The following is an 18,503-nucleotide window of genomic DNA, read 5'->3' on the forward strand; positions in this document are numbered from 1 at the left end:
ACAAGAGTCATCTCAAAGCCAGAACTGGACTTTATTCGCACCTCTCTGTTTTTCACATGCAAGAGAAATGGGAAACAGCGAGTAAACCAAGGACAGATTCATCAATTCCCCATGCTGGAGGTGACGGGAGCGAATGAACCCCATGCTTAGACCAAGGACTGCAGCTAACATCCAGCCCAGCGCTGCCCTCCTCTCTAATCCCAGAGAGGAAGGAGAAAGGTCGCTGCAGAAAGTGAACTTTGTCTGGAGACTGGAGTCAAGTTTTGCATCTGGCTGATTCAAAGAAACGTGCTCAGCAGTAATGTCATCAGTGGAGGAAAGAAAAAAGAAGAGACACTGATCTGCACAAGGTTGCCCTAATCCTGTTTTCTGATGGATCTCAACGGGGAGGATTTAACCATCGTGGACATGGTCATGCACGTCAGGGCATAGGTTGTGGACAGTGGTCTCGTTCTGATGCATGTCGCAACTGTGGACAATTGGGACATTGGAAGAACGACTGCCCGCAGGGACCGCAGCAGCCTGGTGCCGGCAACTGACAGGTGGGGGATCGGACCCTTGATCCGGAGGCCAACCTCGTTGAGAAGGGACCTGCCAAGGGGCGTGAGGCTTCACACACACACACACACCGCTACACCTGTGTTTGAATGAAATGGTACCTGCTTCAACTGATCCACATAGTTTGCTCACAGAGGCCATCACACACTTAGAATGTGCCACAGCTGCTACAACAGGCACACATCTCCATACAAAAACCCCTGTCCTTTAAAAAAAAAAAAAAAATGCCTTCAAAAATGTTTTCTACGCTAGTAATAGGTGAAGAAATTTATTTTGTTGTTGACTCGGGTGTAACTCATTTTTATCTGCTAAATGTATCAAGTAACAGCCAAAGCTCAGTGGCTGTTATGTTTATTCTGTCTCAGCTTCAGTTAGGAAAAGTTTTTCTGTTTCTTTTAAAGTGTTTCACTCCGCAGGGAGTGAAGCTGAAGCAATTTTTTTTTCTCCTTTTTTTTGGTGTCTCGTCTGTGTCCTTTAAATCTTATGGATAGAGCTTTGATGTGTAGTTTGGACATTATCATTTTAACCTCTGACGGACTGACGGTTCACACTCAGGACTCTGACTTTACTGCAGTACTTTGGGCCCTAGATAAATCTTTGTATGCATACGAATGGAAGCTTCCAGCTGCTCCTGTGCCTTAACATCTTGTCTCAGCAGTAAATGCTGCGACACCTGACAGTGACATAATGATTCAAATGACTTACATAGTATTCCCCTTGTGTCTGACGGACTTGACTTTGACTTGTGGAAACTTTCTCATTTAATACATTGATGATTTGTTAATCTGTACCGAATCAGCTAATCAATGCAGGACAGACATGTTGAAATAGCTTTAACATCTCTTTAAAAAAGGCCATAAAGTCTCAAAATCTAAATGCAGTTTGTGCAGGAGAAAGTCACATTTTTGGGCCATGTTCTTTAACATAAAAGCAAAAAGTAGTCACCTCAGCGGATCAAAGTGGCTCTAAAAATCCTAAAACAAATCACAAAGAAACAAATTATTTCATTTCTGGGTATGACAGGTTACTGCAGAGCTCACATTTCAAACAACTCCAAGCTTGAATCTCCGTTGGCTGCTTTAATACACGGATGGGGACTAGCAGCTGCTGGTAGAATCACATGGACGTCTGAGGCAGAACTGGCTTTCTCTCTTTGAAAGCAACCTTGTCCTCTGCACCGGTGCTGGCTTTGCCAAACTCTGACAAACCATTTATTTAAATGATGGATAAAAAATCTGATTTCATGTCATCTGTTTTGTTGCAATCTCATGGTGACAAATTGCGAGCTGTGGCCTATTATTCCAGTAAACTTGACGCTGTTGCAGCTGGTTTACCTGGTTGTTTGTGCGCTATTGTTGCAGCTGAGAAAGCAGTGTTAGCGTCACGTGACATTGTTGGCTACAACTCTCTGACAGTTTTTGTTCCACATCCTGTTTCTATCATCCTCCTGGAACAAAAGACTTCTTATTTATCAGCAGCAAGGTGGCTTAAACTTTCCTAAATTTAATTGGACATACATGACATTACTGTAAAACGATGCAGTATTTTAAACACAGCCACACTTCTGCCTACAGAGGAGGATGAGTAAAGTCATGACTGCGCAGCTGTCTTAAATGTTGTTTGTACCCCTCGTCCTGACTTACAATACATTCCTTTGTCTAACACCGACCTCGAATATATGTTGACGGCTCCTCCTCCCGTTCTGCTCCAGGTTTAAACTGAGATGGGTTTGCTGTGTGTTCTGACTCAGGTGTTTTACGCTCAGGTCCTTTACAGCACTCCTATTCTGCTCAAACAGCTCAACTCATCGCTTTAACTGAGGCTTGTAAGTTGGTGGAAGGAAAAACTGTGGTATGGACACATGAATTGGATCATGCGTCCAGAGAGGCGATGCTGGATATGGTTAAAAAATATTGGTACACAAATGGGTTTTCAGTGGTAGCTGAAAAATTACTGCAAAAAGTATTTGATCTGTGCTTCTTACAACCCGTCTAGGGTTCCTGCACAGCCACAAACTGCACATACGCCTCTACAATTTCCATTCCCACATCTGATAATGGATTTGATTAAGCTGACACCTGTTGAATGAAATAAATATTGTCTAGTGGTCGTGGACATGTTTTCCATGTATGTTGAAGCTTTTGCAATGAAACACGCAGACAGCAGTGCCGTCGCTAAAGCCTTATTAATGGAGATCTTTTCCATGCTGGGGGGTCCAGGAGTTAATTTCCAGTGATAATGGGACATATTTAGTAAACAAATCTCTGCAGGAAATCAGCAAACTTCTGAGTTTCTAATTAATAATAATAATAATTGAACATTATTGATCTCACAGTGGATAAATTCACTTCTGCATCTTAACCCATCCCCTAGGGGAGCTGTGGGCTGCCACTGTGCGGCTGCCTGGGGAACAATCATGGGGTTAAGGGTCCTTGCTCAGGGACCCAGAGTGCAGGCCTGTGGGGATCGAAACCGGGTACTTGCATCCTTCTCTGAGTGCAAGCTCACTGTTGTAACCATTAGGCCACCACTCCACCTTAATTAAAAACATATTGTGCTTATCATCCAAATCAGGAGTAGCTGTAGAAAAAAAAAAAAAGTTCACCATAAAAAGCAAACTGGCTAAATGTTGTGAAGAAACATATTTATCTTGGCGAAAAGCTCTCCCCCTTGTTCTCTTGTACATGCGGATAAGAAATAGATCCAGAGCTAATCTAAGTCCTTTGAAATTCTTTTTGCGAGCACAGGGGAGGAGGACCCAATACTAACTTATCCACATTAATAACTGCTCATTTTAAATATTCAATGTTAGAATATTGTAAGGTTCTGTCACGTTCTTTTTCTCTTTCCCATCAGGCCGTGAGAGCTGCATTAACCCCAGTGGCTGATAAAATCCTGCACCAATTCCAGGCCAGGACAGTGGGTGCTGATCCGAGACACCAGAAGGAGCCACTGGAGAGACAAGCGTTGGACTGGTCCGTTCCAGATCCTGCTGGTGACCCACACTGCCATGAAGGTCCAAGGAAGGAACACCTGGATCCATGCCACACAGTGCAAAGTGTTCCAAGGAACACCACCTGAGCAGCATCCGGATCCGAACCCTCTGCCTACAAAGGGTTCCAACGACCGCCCACCTGTACCAGGCCGGTAACAGGGCAGCGTGAAGCGCAGAGCCACTCTGGAGAGGCAGCGGGATTTTTATTTAGTTTTTCGTTTCTGTTTAAAAAAAAAAAAAAAAAAAAGTACTGAGTACCAGAAGAAAGGACAATCCACTCCACAGCCAAGATCAACATGCAGCGGTACGGAAGACTGAAGTTTTTAGAACTGGTGATTGGCATCACACTCATTTTTATCACTCCTGTGCTCACTGAAGAAAAGGTACAACACGAACAATTTATGACTAAACTAAGTAATCACACCAATCATACCCATCGGCTGACTAAAAGAGAGACCCATCACTTCAGTGACTTTCATGATCATGCTCATAACATCTAGTGACAACTTATACATCAGACTGCACGGAAAACGAGAAATGACAGTTGTTATGCTTATCTTTGATTCTACATGCTCTTGACAACCAACCATTGTTGTTACCTGTTTCTGTTGACACTGCCTATATTCTAGCAACCTTTTTCCCTAGTCATCAATCTAACAGGTTAGAGACCATTTTTAGTGGGTAAAAAATTACACCATAAGACCGAAAGGATACTGAAGTTTTCTGATGTGACTAATTTAACTTGTGCCATAACAGAAACTCTTTACAGGTTTCAAGGTAGTAGAAATCCCATAAGCGATCCAGACATCTGTTTAGTGCAGTAAGAATCCGCACCTGATTTTCAGGGAATGACAGTAGATTGTAAAGTAATCATACCTGCTTCATGTGCAATGACCCATAGAAGTCACTCCTCCAAGTCATGTGTGGTTAAATCTGACCCTTATACAACTCCAGGATCTTCATTTCCAGCACGCTATGTTTTAACCCTTAATCTTACAGCTTTGCCAGATGGAAGTAAACTGCATGGTACAGGTAACTTAAAATTTTCCCAGCAGAGATGTATTTTAATGTCTTAAGAACATGGTTTGGATGTGTGGAATTAGATCATATTTGCATCTGCCTGCTGATTGGTCTGGAGTGTACTTTTTAGCTCATTTACTACTTGCCCTTACTATGTATGATTCAATTTACTCGTTACTGGAACAGAAGGCAAGGCTTAAACAGCAAAAGGGATCTTGGGTATTTTATTTTCTCATTATGGTGTTGCTAATGCAGCACATAGAATCAATGACTTGTCTGTTGAGTTAGAAAATCTCACTGCTTTAACTGAAAAAGGTTTCTACTCTCTGACAAAGGAACAACAGGCTATCAGAACAATGACCTTGCAAAACAGACTGGCTCTAGATTACCTACTAGCTGAGAAAGGAGGTGTTTGTCACATAATTGGGAAACAATGCTGCACTTTTATTCCTGATGTGTCTCACAACATGACCAATATCCATGATAAATTACAACAGTTGCTGACAATCCAGCAGGAAGAAAATACTGGTTCATCCTGGGATCCTGTGTCTTGGCTCGTTTCTGGTGGTTGGACCTCCTGGTTAATAAAGATTGGAGGAATTCTATCTATTTTCTTTTTGATTTTGAATTTTCTTTCATGTTGTATTATTCCAATTGTTAAGAGAACGGTAATGAAAATGACTTATGCCACTATGCTGAAGATCAATAATGATGCAGACATGCTTTCTGTTTATACTGACCATAATTTGGAGAAGTATGATGTTTCTAAATTAAAAGATGATGACAGTACTGATGAAGATGGATTTTACATTACTTAAAATGCTATAATGATGTAATAACTCTAAGCCAGATGGGGAGTTGATACTGATGTTCAGCATTCTAGTATTTTAAAATTCAGTAAGATGTATGTTTTAACATTTTCTTTCTAACTATTTTTTTATTATTTTATTTTCTTTATCTTTCACTTTGCTTATGTTTTTTTTTTTTACACAATTTCCTTTTTTTTACTATTACAGGCTCACAGTCTTTGAAAATTTTCTTTATTATGTGATGATTTCAGCATCAGAAGAGAGGATTGTTGTGAAAATTTTATTGATGAATGTAACTCTGATCATATCTTGTCTAGATGCACCTGCATATTTCCCGTGTGAAAGAAGCTCTAATGCTCACAGATTCACTATTGTGTTTCCACATCCAAGGACACAGAGAGGAGTTGAGTTAGATAGGAACTGGATCGTACCAGTGGCTGCACTCCTCTGACGATAACTCCCACTTTCTTTGTTAACCCAGAATGTATAAAAGTTAGTGTGTTCTTTTTCTCATTGCTCTGTTTCCTGACTGCGTTGGGGGACAGAGACATTCAAACGCTCATGCCTTTGAATTAAAGACAAACGATGCATCATTTGTTTTCATGAGTGGTGTGCTCACTTAATTGATAATTATTAATATCCATAACAATACCCGGTTGAGGCTGTGAGGGTAATAAAAACAATTCTTTTCAGTTTGGCGCTGCGTGTAAGGGATAAACATTGCGGGTAAAATGCATAAATACAGACTGTAAAATGCTCTTTTCAAAGACGGACTAAGAGGGATGAGGGTTCTGTGCTGAAGCTCCCAATGTTGCAAGACTCTAAAAATGTCCCTTAAAAGTACGCACCAACATTACCGTGCAACAGCCCCACAGCGAGCCGACCCCATAAAATAATTCTGTTTCTCTGTGCCCCCTAGGAGGAATGTCCCGTTTGGCATGCATCATGTCAATATCCAACTCCACCTTCACATGCATCTCCTTGCATTTGGCTTATTACTGTCCCGTGGCTCTTAGGCGAATTCCTCTCTGTGCCGCCGGTTTACTGAGAACATGAAGCTTGCTGTTTTCTAAAACAGTGAAGATGAGATGTGTGGTAAAAAATAAATAAATCCTGTAAGCAAATTATTGTAATTATTTGCTTACGAGAATCGAAAAGAAATGGGTATAAATTCCATCAGCAATTGAACACGGATCTGGAAAAGGAGCGACAAGGTAACAGGGAAATAAGCCACATAATTTCATGTATTAGCATGGACATTGAGAGTGACACAATACTAAAATCCACATTGTGGTTGTCATGTTTGTTTACCGGTGTACTCAGGACGCGCACACGGGACTGAAGGTTTTTAAAGAGTTTTATTACAAGAGGTTGCTGGATGGTGGATGATGAAGTCCAGAGGGTTAGGGTTGCAGAGGATCAGAGATGTAAGTGACGATAGGAGCTGACGGCCCGGAGCTAGAGTCCATAACGACCAATGTGGCCAGGAAGCACAGTAGGGAGAGCACAGTAGCAGTTCTCAGGAGACACTGGTTCAGAGCAGCGCATCTCCTGGGCGGCTAGTCAGGTTAGCAGTTCTGAAGAGACACCAAGACACAGAGCAGAAACTTCTCCAGGAAAACACAGAGGGTAACAGTCCTTAGAGTGACTGGCTGGACTAACCTTAACGACAGGAACAAATCTTCTAAGGCAAAACGAAGACTGGCATGGAGAGGTGGTGACTGAAGACGGACCGGCACAAGAGTGAGACAGAGGGAGGCTTAAATAGGGAGACTAGGAGGTGAAATGCATCTGACTGATTACCAACAGGTGTGACTAATGGCTGTGGGAGGGAGAGCTGGGTGAACTACAAAACAAGAAAGAGGCCAGACAACTTAAACCATGACAGTGGTCAAATGCAACAGATGTGCAAAATGAATCTAGATCAAGACAAAGGGCCGGACATATTCCTGCTTCTTTTAAGAACGCAAATAAAGTAAGTGTCAAATACCATCTGAAAATAAATATTTAACAAATAAATCAAACAAAGATCCATGTCCTGCTCTATCACTGTCTGCTCTATCTCTCCCTGACTGTCAGTGCTGCAGCCTGGTCTCTGCCCTGACTCATTACCTTCTTCCTGGGCTGCCTAATACAGATTAAAAAGATTTTGTCAATTAGAGTTATTCTGAAATATTTGTGAAAACCCTCTCCAACAAAGTGGTTGGGCCTAGGCCCAGCTAGGCCCACCCATAGCTACGCCCCTGGTTAGATCTACATCTTTCAATAGGATCCCTGGGACTTTATGTGAACCAACACAAAGTAGTAGAAAACTGAGAAGTAGAGAATGTTGTGTGGTGTCTAAAATGCTTATGTATTCTTATGCAATCTTTAATCTGATACCGCTGAACCAAAGTCCCCTACTTTGGAAACAGCGTGCACTTGTGTATCCTTTAATCTCAGTATGAAGCCATCCATTCAAGTGAAAGCCTCTGGGCTGTTATAGGGGACATTAACGGACAGACGGCGTTGCGAAGACCAAGAGACACACCAGACAAGTCAGGAACAGAGTTGTGGGGAAGTCGAAATCAGGGTGAGGTTGTACAGCACCCTGAAATCACCGCATTTTACAGAACGTAACTTACAAGGGACTGTATGCTACCCTTGTGAAATTTAAGAAAACTTTGAAAAACCGGGCTTGCATTTAAAAATTCTGCATAATTTTGTGTTAGTCTCCCAAATTCCCAACTAGCTACACTGATGTTAGTGGTTGCAAGGGGACAGAATTTAAAACCATGTATTTAAGATATGCATTCTTCTGCAAGACACTGTATTTCAAAATTTGCAGTATGTCAAGCTTGAACTTGAGTTGAACATGTCCGTCCACCTTAGTTGGAAATACAGCATATATACGTAGCTGCCTAAAATGCTCTTCAATTGGAAACAATCTTTGTCTCTGAATGATGATTGATTGCGATTTGTCTTGAAGTGGCTGTGCCCCCATGTCCTGACTGACATGCAACATAAGTGTCTTTTTCCTTTCATTAGATCATTGCTTATCTTTTTCTTAATGCCGTTGTATTACCTTCATGTAACTAGCTCCTAATACACTAAATTAGCATTTTGATTCAGGTATTTCTAAGCACATTTTTTTTTTTTTAAAATGACACAAAGTGTCCTTTTAAGGCTCTATTTTTTTTTTTTTAGAAAGGCCTGAATGCATTTAAGCGTTACATGACGCGGATCCAAAACCTTCAAGCTTAAATAGTCAATTAGGTCTTTTCTTTCTAAATTGTAACACGCTGTGTTCAATGTGGTCTCGCAGAAGCAGCCCCGACCTGTGTTAGGCCTCCTGGTATCTCACACCCAGGTGACAGAGGAGGGCAGCTGGAAGAAGGGGTGATCAATCACTCTCCGATTGTCACAGACCCCCAGGCTTGTCTGGATGAATACTTGAGTGGCCCAGGGGGGTCCCAGTGGGAAATCCCCTGCCACCCCCTCTCCCTGTTTTCCTCTTTTGTCCAGATTAGAGAACATGCTCCCCCCCTCAGAAGCTGGAAACTGTGGATGAGGCATGGGATACAGTATGATTTAAAACCAGGTAAGGCCCCAGAGAAAGTGAGGTGGTGTTCAGGAAACTATTTCAGGAAGTCCCGAACGCTTGGGAAGTGCTGCTGCCAGTGGGGAATTTTGTTATTTTTATCCAACTGTTTGTGAGGATGAAGGGGTTTACTGAAGGCGGGAATCTTTTCGTGTGGATGGAACAGAAGCGATATGATTTTATGGAACAAGAACAGGTCGGTATTATGGAACCAGTAGGTCACCTGGGCAGGGCTGTGGGTCTCCGGTGGAGTAAAATCGTCATCGCTGCACAGTAGGTCAGCATGGGGAACGCACCGCTCTAAAGTTTTATGCTGACTGACATAAGCTTTTATTGTGGAAAGTGTGCACACTTGTTTAATTTATTTAAAAAAAATTTTAATGACTTATTTGCATTGGAAACAGTTTATTTGCTTACTTTTTTTGGATTGCTTTATTGACATCGTAACCCCCCCTATCTGCGTTCACATTCTCTTCAGGTTTTAGCCCGTAAAGAGCGCTTTAGTCAGCCTCGTTTCTGGTAAACTTCCACCCCCTCCAATGCCCCCCCAGGCACAGACCCCTGAAGAATGTAATATCCTTACCATCTCTCCTTTAAATAAGAGCCTGACAGATTTATGACGCATCCAGCTGAGGGGAAGATTTTTAGAGTTACAGGGGGTCAAGAGAAGGAAACAAATGAAAGGCTCATTCAGGCCAGTGGGCCGAGATAACAATCCTCTCATTAACTTTCTAATTCAAAGGTTAGAAGTTTTAATTTTTTACTAGATAGTAAATGTTTTTCGCTATCTACTTGCATTCAAAAATGCAATAAATGGACACCAATTAGTGCAGCATGTGGATCGGAACACTTCCGTTTACCCGTGATGCATTGATCGACTACATTCAGCACAGCCTGCAGGATCTAGTCAGTCCTGAGAGGGATTATCGGGCCAAATGCCTTCTTGCTGCAAAGCATTCCCTAATTTGTCTTTGAAAGCATCTCCTCTCTTTGAATGTGGCCAATACGCATTGACATCAAAGTGAGAGGGGATCAGCACTGGATCAACACCTTGGTCAGGTCTGATCTGCTCCACGTTAGCTGTGTAATCCTCAATTTAAGTGGATTCGGCCACTTCTTATGCAAATGTCTTAGTTTGATGCAGTAGCTAAGAGGTTTATTAAGTACTTTAGTTTTTTTTGTATTGTATTTTTTGTTTTCTACAAAAGATCATTATAACTGAAAACAATTGGACCTCTCAACTTTTCTTTGTTTTATTAGAGCAAAAAGACAAAAAAAAGCATAAATATGTGCATAAAGAAACAGGAACATTGATGAATAGAAAGTGCAACTATTTTAGAAACTAGTTCGTTTTCATTTGGGTCCACGGTGTCTTCGCCTGAGAGCGTAGCCCTCCCCGGCTTCCCTCTTTGCGCACACATGCTTGACTATGACCTGAGAGCAGTCCTCGCAGTTCACCCTGCAGCACCAGTGGAACTTGCAGTTGCAGCTGGTCACCACCTCGGTGCGCCTCTCCTCCACTCGGAGGCCGCACTCGTGGCACAGCCTGCGGCAGCTCCGGCGCTCCCACTGGCTCAGGCCCGCTCCGTGTTGCAGGCACTCCCTGCCCTCCGTGCCGTGGAGCCCCAAGCTGGCGTTCCTCCTGCAGTAGTCGGGCGAGTCCTCCAGGTAGATGAGCTCCGTCTGGGCCACGTTGCCGAACGCGTCCACGAGCGCGCCGCGGCTCTCGGCGCTGTTCCCAGCCCTCGCGCGCTTCTTGTCGATGTCCAGCTTCTGCGCCTGGTTGTACTTGAGCTTCAAGTAATCGCCGATTTCTCTGAAATCGGACAGCTGCGTCCAGCACGTCTGCAGACTGCAGCTCTCGGACATGCCGTGGCACCTGCAGACGCGCTTCGCCGTCACCTTCACGGCCTGTGGGAAAAGCGAGTTAATTAGCGCGGGTACCTTAAATTGGGCTGCTTTAGGTGAAAAGGTCCGCGGCGGGGTTGACGTACCTGGCGTCCCACCGCGTTGTTGTGCAAATTGACCGCAGCTCTTGCGTCCTGCCCTGTCTCCTGCGCATCCACGTACTGTTTGGAGATCCTTTCCCCAAAATCCAAGTTGTCACTGCAGCCACCCCATAACCACCCCCGGCCACCTGCATGTAGAGATCTCAAGTTAATTTATACATATTAAAAAGAAATTACGTCCCTGGTCTGTGTTACATTAAATATGGTGAACCTCACCAATTTTCCCATTGTTGGAAACGTCGCAGCCACAATTTTCAAGGTCCCCCAGGCTGCAGTTCCTGGTCAGAGTGTACATGACTCCTGCAGCACTGATCGCATGGACGAAAGATGTTTCTCTGGTGGCTAAATAAAGAGACGTGCGTGAAATGCCAGCAGTTTTTTTCCTAAATGTTAAAGTTGGCGCTAGCTCATAATGCGATAACAACCATTTGATTGTCACTCTTTGTTTCCAAGTACTTTGAAAACCCTTAGGGATGTAACTACACCGTACCTCTTCTCAGTCGTTTGGGTTGGGTTGCGCTGTCAGGGCAGTTCCATCTGTCCCACGCAAACTGGTGTTTGCACTCCTCGATCCCACTCTGCGTGCCCACCTGCACGCTTCTTGCATAGGTAAGGTAGGCCTAAAAAAAAAGACACCATCTGATTTATCAAGTGTCCGTGAAATGGAATCAGTTGCAAACTGTAAAGCGCTGTTTACCTTCGGTCCCGTCATCAGAAAGTTACCGGCCACCCTAAGAGAGAAAATACAGAAACGGTTTTGCCTTTTTTCCCTGTTATCATTTTCTAAATAAGATGCACAGTCTTTGTGTCTTACCAGGCGTGCCCCGGGTGCATTTCTAGTTGGAGAAAAAGTAGCCAAAACATTAAATCCACCATCTTCATCTGCAGCGTAATCCTGAGGAGATCTCGGTAATTTGGCCCCGTGCGCTGCAACTTTCCACTTTATTTCAACGAGGAACAACAGGAAGACTTGTGTTTTGTTTCGCTAGGCCCTCAGGGAAGCTGATTGGGTGTCTGGATCGAGAAACGCCTATATGCGCACTTCAAAAGGGAGACCCCCCCCCCCCCACCACCCTTCCGAGAGGTTGCAGGACACCGACATACAAATCAAAATTGAACAGCTGAAAGACGTGACTGCGTCTTGAATGTTGAAGCAAATATTTATTAAATATTTACACATTTTTAAAAATCAAGCAAATGTTTCCAAATTCTAAATTGAGCGTTCACTTACTTCTTTTTTATATATATAAACTTTTAAATTTTTATATAACATTCAATAAAAAGTAAAAAAAAAAAACATAAAAAGTGCAATTATGGGCGTTAGGTTATACTGCAAATAACACATCTATTATACAAAACTTTGCAGAAAAATCCATAACGCTAAAGTATTCACATGTCCGGAGATAATCGATAAATCACTGTTGGCGCGGCACTGGTTTGCGCTTGGTTTTATTGTGCTGTCTCCTCGCACCGTCTTTACGCGCGCAGTAATATTTACTGACAATCTGCGTGCATTTTTCACACTTGACTGTGCAGCACCAGTGAAACTTGCAGTTGCAGCTGCTGACCACCTCAGTTCGCCTCTCCACCACTCTGAGGCCGCACTCGTAGCACAAACGGCGGCAGCTCCTCATCTCCGGCTGAGACATGTTCCTGCTGCCCTTCAGGCACTCCCGACCCTCTGTGCCCTGCACCCCACGGCTCTGGTTCTTGACGCAGTAATTTGGGGAGTCCTCCAGGTATACGAGCTCCGCTCTGGAGATGCTCCGAAAGGCGTGCGCTATGGCTCTCCTGCTGTCCGCGCTGTTACCCGCTCTCAGTGGCTTCTTGTCCATCTCCAGCTTCCTGGCGTGCTGGTGCTTTATCCTCAGGTAGTTCCCCACCTCTCTGAAGTCGGCCAGCTGCATCCAGCAGGTTTGGATGCTGCAACTTCCAGAAACTCCGTGACATTTGCAGGCTCTCCTCATAGTTGCTTTGACCGCCTGCCAAAAAGAAACGAAGCATTGGCGCTGATTAGGCACAGCCTTGATATTTTTTATGTACGCAAATGCCAATAAATAAACCATCTCAAAAAATGTTACCAGTCTTCCAGCCTCGTTGTTATGGAGGTTGACTGCTGCACGTGAGTCATGGCCATCTTCCAGGGAGTCCACAAACTGTCGGGAGATCTTTTCTCCAAACGCAATATTATCACTGCAACCTCCCCAGATCCATCCTCTGCCTCCTAATATCAACACATAAAAAATAAAGAGAAAATGCACTGTTTATTGCTATTTTTTATTTTACATTTGTTAATGATAAATAGAATATTGATATAATTCATTACCCGTACGGCCAATCCTCGTGTCATCACAGCCGCAGCTATCAAAGTCCCCTAAACTGCAGTTCTTGGTGAGCGTGTACATCACCCCAGCAGCGCTGATGGCGTGCACAAACGAGGTCTCCCTTGTGGCTACAATATGTGACAAAAAAAAACAGTCAAAAGAATTTACTTGGATGCATCATTTGGTATCATAGATGCGTAAAAGCTCGGCGGGTATGCGCAAGGCCGTGTGAGCGCACGGCCACCAAATTCAGCTGTAGATGCACTCATTGAATCGAATGTCTAGATAATTACTCCTAACCGCCAATCGCTGCGGGTGGATATGTTTGTCTTACCCATCCGGAGGCCGTTAAGCGTGGAAAGCTGAAGCGTGCTTTCTGGACAGTTCCACTTCTCCCAGGCGAACTGGTGTTTGCACTCTTTTATTCCACTCCGTGCGCCCATCTGCACGCTGCTGGCGTAGGTCAGAAATGCCTTCAGGGGAGAGAAAATGTTTTAGCACTTACCACAAAATTGTTCATTAAATAATTAATATTCATAAAACCGAATTAAGGGCAATAGTTTGTGCGCGTACGGAATAGATTTTACGCATAACACAGTCCGAGGAAAACAAATACTTACCTTTGGGCCAGTCATGAGAAAATTATTCACTGTCCTGCGGAGAAAAACAAAACAAGAGATTCACATTAAAGCACGACAGACATATAAAAAACTAACAAATTATGAGCTGTTAGAAATTAATTTCATCAATAACTGATTTACCAAGTGGAGGCAAGTTGAAAGAGACAGAGCATGGACAAGACCACGGCTGAGAGGACATCCAGTTGTGCCATGGCAGCTAGTTTGCTTGTGTTCAGATGTGCGCACCAGGAGAGAATTTGGAAGAACAACTAATCCCTGCTCTCTGGTGATATTTATACGTTCCGGCCCCACTGGCTGGCAGATTTGTCTTCCAGCTAACGACTTGCTGTGAAAATGCGTCAATGACGACATTAATTGCCGCGTCCCACTGACAAACAGGGGCCGTCGGTGCATAAGTGCACTTCAAAGCAGCTGCGCAGACGGCTAAACAGCCCCTCATTCACCTGTCGCTCTCAGACTCCAATCCTTATATACTTTTCCCACGAATACAAGCCCATGCAATCGAATTAAACAAGAGCGCCGCTCATTATGCGCCGTTAAATAGACGCACGGATGCGCGCAGGCCAGTTTTGTTTCTTAATCCGCGGCCGCACGTTTCTGAAACGGTTACGGTACCATAACATTAAATAACCGTCCCATCCTGGTCCCCCAAAAGACATAAAACTGCTCACAGTTATCACATCCAGACATAGCCAGTGCGGCTTGTTGGGGATGTTTGGGAAATGGCACCGGTGTCACGGGAGACACGGTGGCACTACAAAGCCTCGAAGCTGTTCAGGCTGGACGCAACATAGTCATGCAAATACCGCCTGACACGTCGGCGAAATTGACACGGTCGTGATAATAGGATAATAGATGTTTCCCTGGGAAACAACTCGGTGCGAAAAAAGTCTGGAATTTACAGGCGCATGAGCGCATTTGTTTTAGGGTCGAACCGCTCAGGTCTGTGGTCATTTTATTGGACATTATCCAAATTCGACCAATCCAAAAAAAAAAAAAAAAAAAAAAAAAAAATGACTAAACAAAATGTAATAATATGTAGTTTGGATTTTCATTATAAACAAATAATCCACTTACCCCTCCGGTTAATTTTCTTGATTCCACGTAATCAGTCCCATGGTCAAAACTCATCATGACAGTTTCTGCCGTTCCACAAACTTTTACTGAATCTGTCTAAGCCAGTGATTAACGTTCCAGATTTCCCATTAAATCCACTTTAAAACACTCAAAATCCCTAAAAACAACAATCCACTCAGCGCGCTGGACAATAGGGGAGTGGCCGGGCCGGCCGAGGGTGAGGATAATCCTTTCTAATTAGATATCACCCTCATTCATTGTCCCGCAAGACTGAAACCAAGAGCCCTTCAGCACCAGCTCCACGATCCCCGCTTAACTAAAAGTCGATTTCATGCTTTAATTGATTAATAATGACAACGCGCAAAAGCCTATTTATTTTTTGTCAGCGTGAGCGCTGGACGGCTCTGGGACATCGAAACTAGAAATCAAGTGGCAATCAAGTTTTATTACCTCTTTTCAACCCATTATCAGGTTGTTTTCACAGAGACATTTTACAACCATGTCAAATTAGGACAACAACAACAAAAAAAAAAACGTATACACGTTTAATTTAACGAATACAGAGGGTTTATTGTAGATTTTAAATAAATTGCCTCTGGAATACACGTCGACAATGTGATATGTAAAGACATCTTCTCTCCCATCCGAGGTGAGAGAAATGGAGCAATAAAGGCTCACAAGGTGACAGTTCTGACAGGTCGAGTTTGGGTGGCAGGAGTGGAGACGCCAGCCTGGAGGTCTGGGGTGTGAGGGGGGGGGGGGGGGGGGGGGGGGGGGGGCATGAGGGGGCGTAATGGCAGGTGATCTTTAACTAAATGGCCCTATATAGTGGTTGAAGTCGCTGTAATTGAATTCAACAATAAGTGGTTTATGTCTCTTCATAAACTAATGCTTGAATTATTAGTTTATGGATTTACTGGTGATTTTGTCTATTCTGATCGGTTTTAATTAGTGAAATTTCAGCGCTATTTTATCATTTAGGCAATGTGGCTAAGGTTCAGGTTTTTCCTGTTATGATTTTTTTTTTTTTAAATTGCTCTTCCATACGAATAACATTACTCAGTAACAGTATTGGCACCATTACTACTCCTACTACTACTACTACTACTACTACTACTACTACTACTACTACTACTAATAATAATAATAATAATAATAATAATAATAATAATAATAATAATAATAATAATAATCCTTCTAGTATTTAACAAACCTTTCCGTTTTATCTACTTATTTATTTTTCCTCTCAAATCTAAGTCAAAAAACCTCAATAAATAACACATGAGAAAGTTGGGAAGACTGAAAATTATTAGTAAACTAAATTCCTTGACTTGAAAATTACTTAAACCTTTTACAAACTTACTTTGTATTGAGTTAGGACCACATCAGGTTTATGATTTGGTCTTGTTTGTCTTGCAAAATACCTTGATGTCAGATCCGTTTATGAAACTTAGATTTTTCATGTCGAAATACATTCTTGATAAAAAACAAGATTTAAAACCCATGACATCGGCAACCTAGGGCAGAACCTCCTATGCATGCTGAGTTTAGTAAATTCAGAAGAAAATGTTCATCGTTTATAACAATTTAACATCTAAAATTATTCAAATGTTTTTGTATGCACATTTTAAACATCAATAAATAAATAAATAAATAAATAAAACATTGTTAAAAGACGCATAATGGAGTAAGCAAAAAAACTAAGATTGACTAACTTATATGGGTTGCTTCCTACTTATAGGCAGGACTGAGGCAAAAAAGTAAAATGCACCTAAGTAGTCTAAATGTATGTTTTATGTTATTTGGAAATCAGATTCATCAACAGGAAAAAAAGTGGACAGGCAGCCTGACGTCTTTCTGACTCTACTCAAAGTTTGAAAACGAGCATTTGTAGAAATGGTGAAGTCCATGTTCCCTCTGAAAACACAACTGGCAAACCTGCTCAGTGTTCATAGGTGTTTGACAACGTGCTTGTTTGGTTCAACAGGACAATAGCAAAAGGGACTCTGCATGATGTATTAAGACATCATGATCCTCAAGTTAAAGATTTTGGACGCCAACATGACCCCAATGATTTTCGGAGCATTTTGTGATTTTCGAAGCTCCCTGGTTACCGTCCAGTAAATCCTCCCACCGTGCCTTACATAGAAACTTTTTTTTTTTTTTAGAATAATCTAACAGTAAACTAGTTTTAATCAAATACATATGCAAATGCATTTAGTCATTTTTTTGTTATTGTGTTGTTATTTGTCACCCATAAAAACCGCTTATGTTTAAGTATTTTAAAAACATCTTTAACATAACCATTTGCTTTAACCAGAACAATGTCTCATGTTCTTCTGAATCTCAGGGAATGGATGTTTGTATTTCCCTCAGGTGTTATACTCAATAGAAGTCTTGTCTGAATGCATGTAAAATGTGTCAAAGCATCAGTTACATAAATGATAAAATTTCCCCAAATTTAACCAGTTCAGAAAACTTTAATTATCATTTTTAAAAAGAATCCAACATTGGTTCACGTTGAGGACACTAAACTCTGAAATTTAAACGTGTCTTTTTATTAGTTATAACTACACGTTGGAAACCTTGGATGTGACGCAACTCTGGTCTGGGGACAGTACCTTATCAATCAATGAATCATCCAAACACCCTTATTGAGTAAGGACTCTTTAGCCAAAGTTGAAGTGTGTCAGCGATCGCCATGATAAGTGCTGTCCAAATAGTGCAGTCAGTAAGGAAGGAGGTAGGAAAAGAAGCCTGTAAGCTTCCTCTCGTGGCTAGTTTTGCCTAGGAACCCTGTGACCGTAAGCCTTAAGGTATCCCACAATCCTCTGCGTAGCATGACATAGCAGCACAACCCCCTCACGGAAATCAACGTAAAATGTCCAGAGAGAAGAGTGCACGCACTTTGTAGTTCATTTTCGGTAAAGCTGTAGACCCGGATTTGTCTCTCATCATCCGTGTGCGTTTCCGTCACGTAATAACGTCGCAATTAAAGGTTGTCCATAAATCGGCACAGCATTCCGAAGCTCCTTTCTTTCCCATGATAGAGAGTACTTTTGATCCCGTGAAAGGTCAAGGAACATGAACTAGGACCAGCAGCTAGAAGTCATTATAAAGGGTATTTAGAGCCCTAGTCACAAACATATACTGTGAAGTTATGGTTCACAAATGAAAAGAGAGCAAAAAGAAAAACTATCTTGTATAAGCTAGACCAAGGGTCACCAACAGTTTTGAAACTGAGAGCTACTTCATTGGTACTGTGTGATACGAAGGGCTACCTGTACTGACCTTTGGAATAGAAGAATTAAAGCTCACCTTAACTAGTTTATATTACTTTAAGTAATATAAACATGTTTTTACTTCTTTTGTCATTTCAAATCTATGTAAATACAACTATGATTAAAAAGAAAGAGCAATTGAATAAAATAACATTTAGATGCAGCTCACTGGAGGGTTGTGCTATTTTTTTAACAGGCTAGAGGGCACC

At 42.3% G+C, this 18,503-nt stretch overlaps 2 protein-coding genes across 4 annotated transcripts; both read right to left on the bottom strand.

Annotated features, from left to right (window-relative positions):
- Positions 1-10,267: 10,267 nt before the first annotated feature.
- Positions 10,268-11,951, bottom strand: LOC105917077 (protein Wnt-8c). 2 transcript variants are annotated; one of them, XM_012851767.3, is made up of 6 exons: positions 11,786-11,847; positions 11,669-11,702; positions 11,462-11,591; positions 11,188-11,313; positions 10,957-11,099; positions 10,268-10,873 (listed from the first exon to the last, which is right to left on the bottom strand). In XM_012851767.3, the coding sequence occupies exons 1-6, from the start codon at positions 11,845-11,847 to the stop codon at positions 10,316-10,318; spliced, it is 1,053 nt and encodes a 350-aa protein (XP_012707221.2). In that variant the 3' UTR covers positions 10,268-10,315. The 2 variants fall into 2 exon arrangements, with proteins under 2 accessions (XP_012707221.2, XP_035983262.1); XM_036127369.1 differs by having other exon boundaries at positions 11,669-11,951.
- A 166-nt stretch (positions 11,952-12,117) lies between these two features.
- On the bottom strand, positions 12,118-15,763 carry LOC105917074 (protein Wnt-8a). Of its 2 annotated transcripts, none has more exons than XM_021310171.2 (6): positions 15,014-15,763; positions 13,916-13,949; positions 13,630-13,768; positions 13,298-13,423; positions 13,053-13,195; positions 12,118-12,953 (listed from the first exon to the last, which is right to left on the bottom strand). In XM_021310171.2, the coding sequence occupies exons 2-6, from the start codon at positions 13,928-13,930 to the stop codon at positions 12,387-12,389; spliced, it is 990 nt and encodes a 329-aa protein (XP_021165846.2). In that variant the 5' UTR covers positions 13,931-13,949; positions 15,014-15,763; the 3' UTR covers positions 12,118-12,386. The 2 variants fall into 2 exon arrangements, with proteins under 2 accessions (XP_021165846.2, XP_012707218.2); XM_012851764.3 differs by lacking the exon at positions 15,014-15,763 and adding an exon at positions 14,057-14,687.
- Between the last annotated feature and the right edge of the window lie 2,740 nt (positions 15,764-18,503).

Source organism: Fundulus heteroclitus, chromosome 23 (assembly GCF_011125445.2).
Source record: "Fundulus heteroclitus isolate FHET01 chromosome 23, MU-UCD_Fhet_4.1, whole genome shotgun sequence".
Lineage (NCBI taxonomy): Eukaryota > Metazoa > Chordata > Actinopteri > Cyprinodontiformes > Fundulidae > Fundulus > Fundulus heteroclitus.

Excerpts from the sequence above, each read along its gene's own strand:
- LOC105917077 (XM_012851767.3), bottom strand. The coding sequence starts at position 11,847 with ATGGTGGATTTAATGTTTTGGCTACTTTTTCTCCAACTAGAAATGCAC. Across the intron at positions 11,592-11,668 it reads TTCTGATGACGGGACCGAAG|GCCTACCTTACCTATGCAAG; the intron begins GTAAACAGCGCT and ends CTTTTTTTTTAG. Across the intron at positions 10,874-10,956 it reads ACAACGCGGTGGGACGCCAG|GCCGTGAAGGTGACGGCGAA; the intron begins GTACGTCAACCC and ends CTTTTCCCACAG.
- LOC105917074 (XM_012851764.3), bottom strand. The coding sequence starts at position 14,127 with ATGGCACAACTGGATGTCCTCTCAGCCGTGGTCTTGTCCATGCTCTGT. Across the intron at positions 13,950-14,056 it reads TTTCAACTTGCCTCCACTTG|GACAGTGAATAATTTTCTCA; the intron begins GTAAATCAGTTA and ends TTTTCTCCGCAG. Across the intron at positions 13,196-13,297 it reads CACGAGGATTGGCCGTACGG|GAGGCAGAGGATGGATCTGG; the intron begins GTAATGAATTAT and ends TGTTGATATTAG.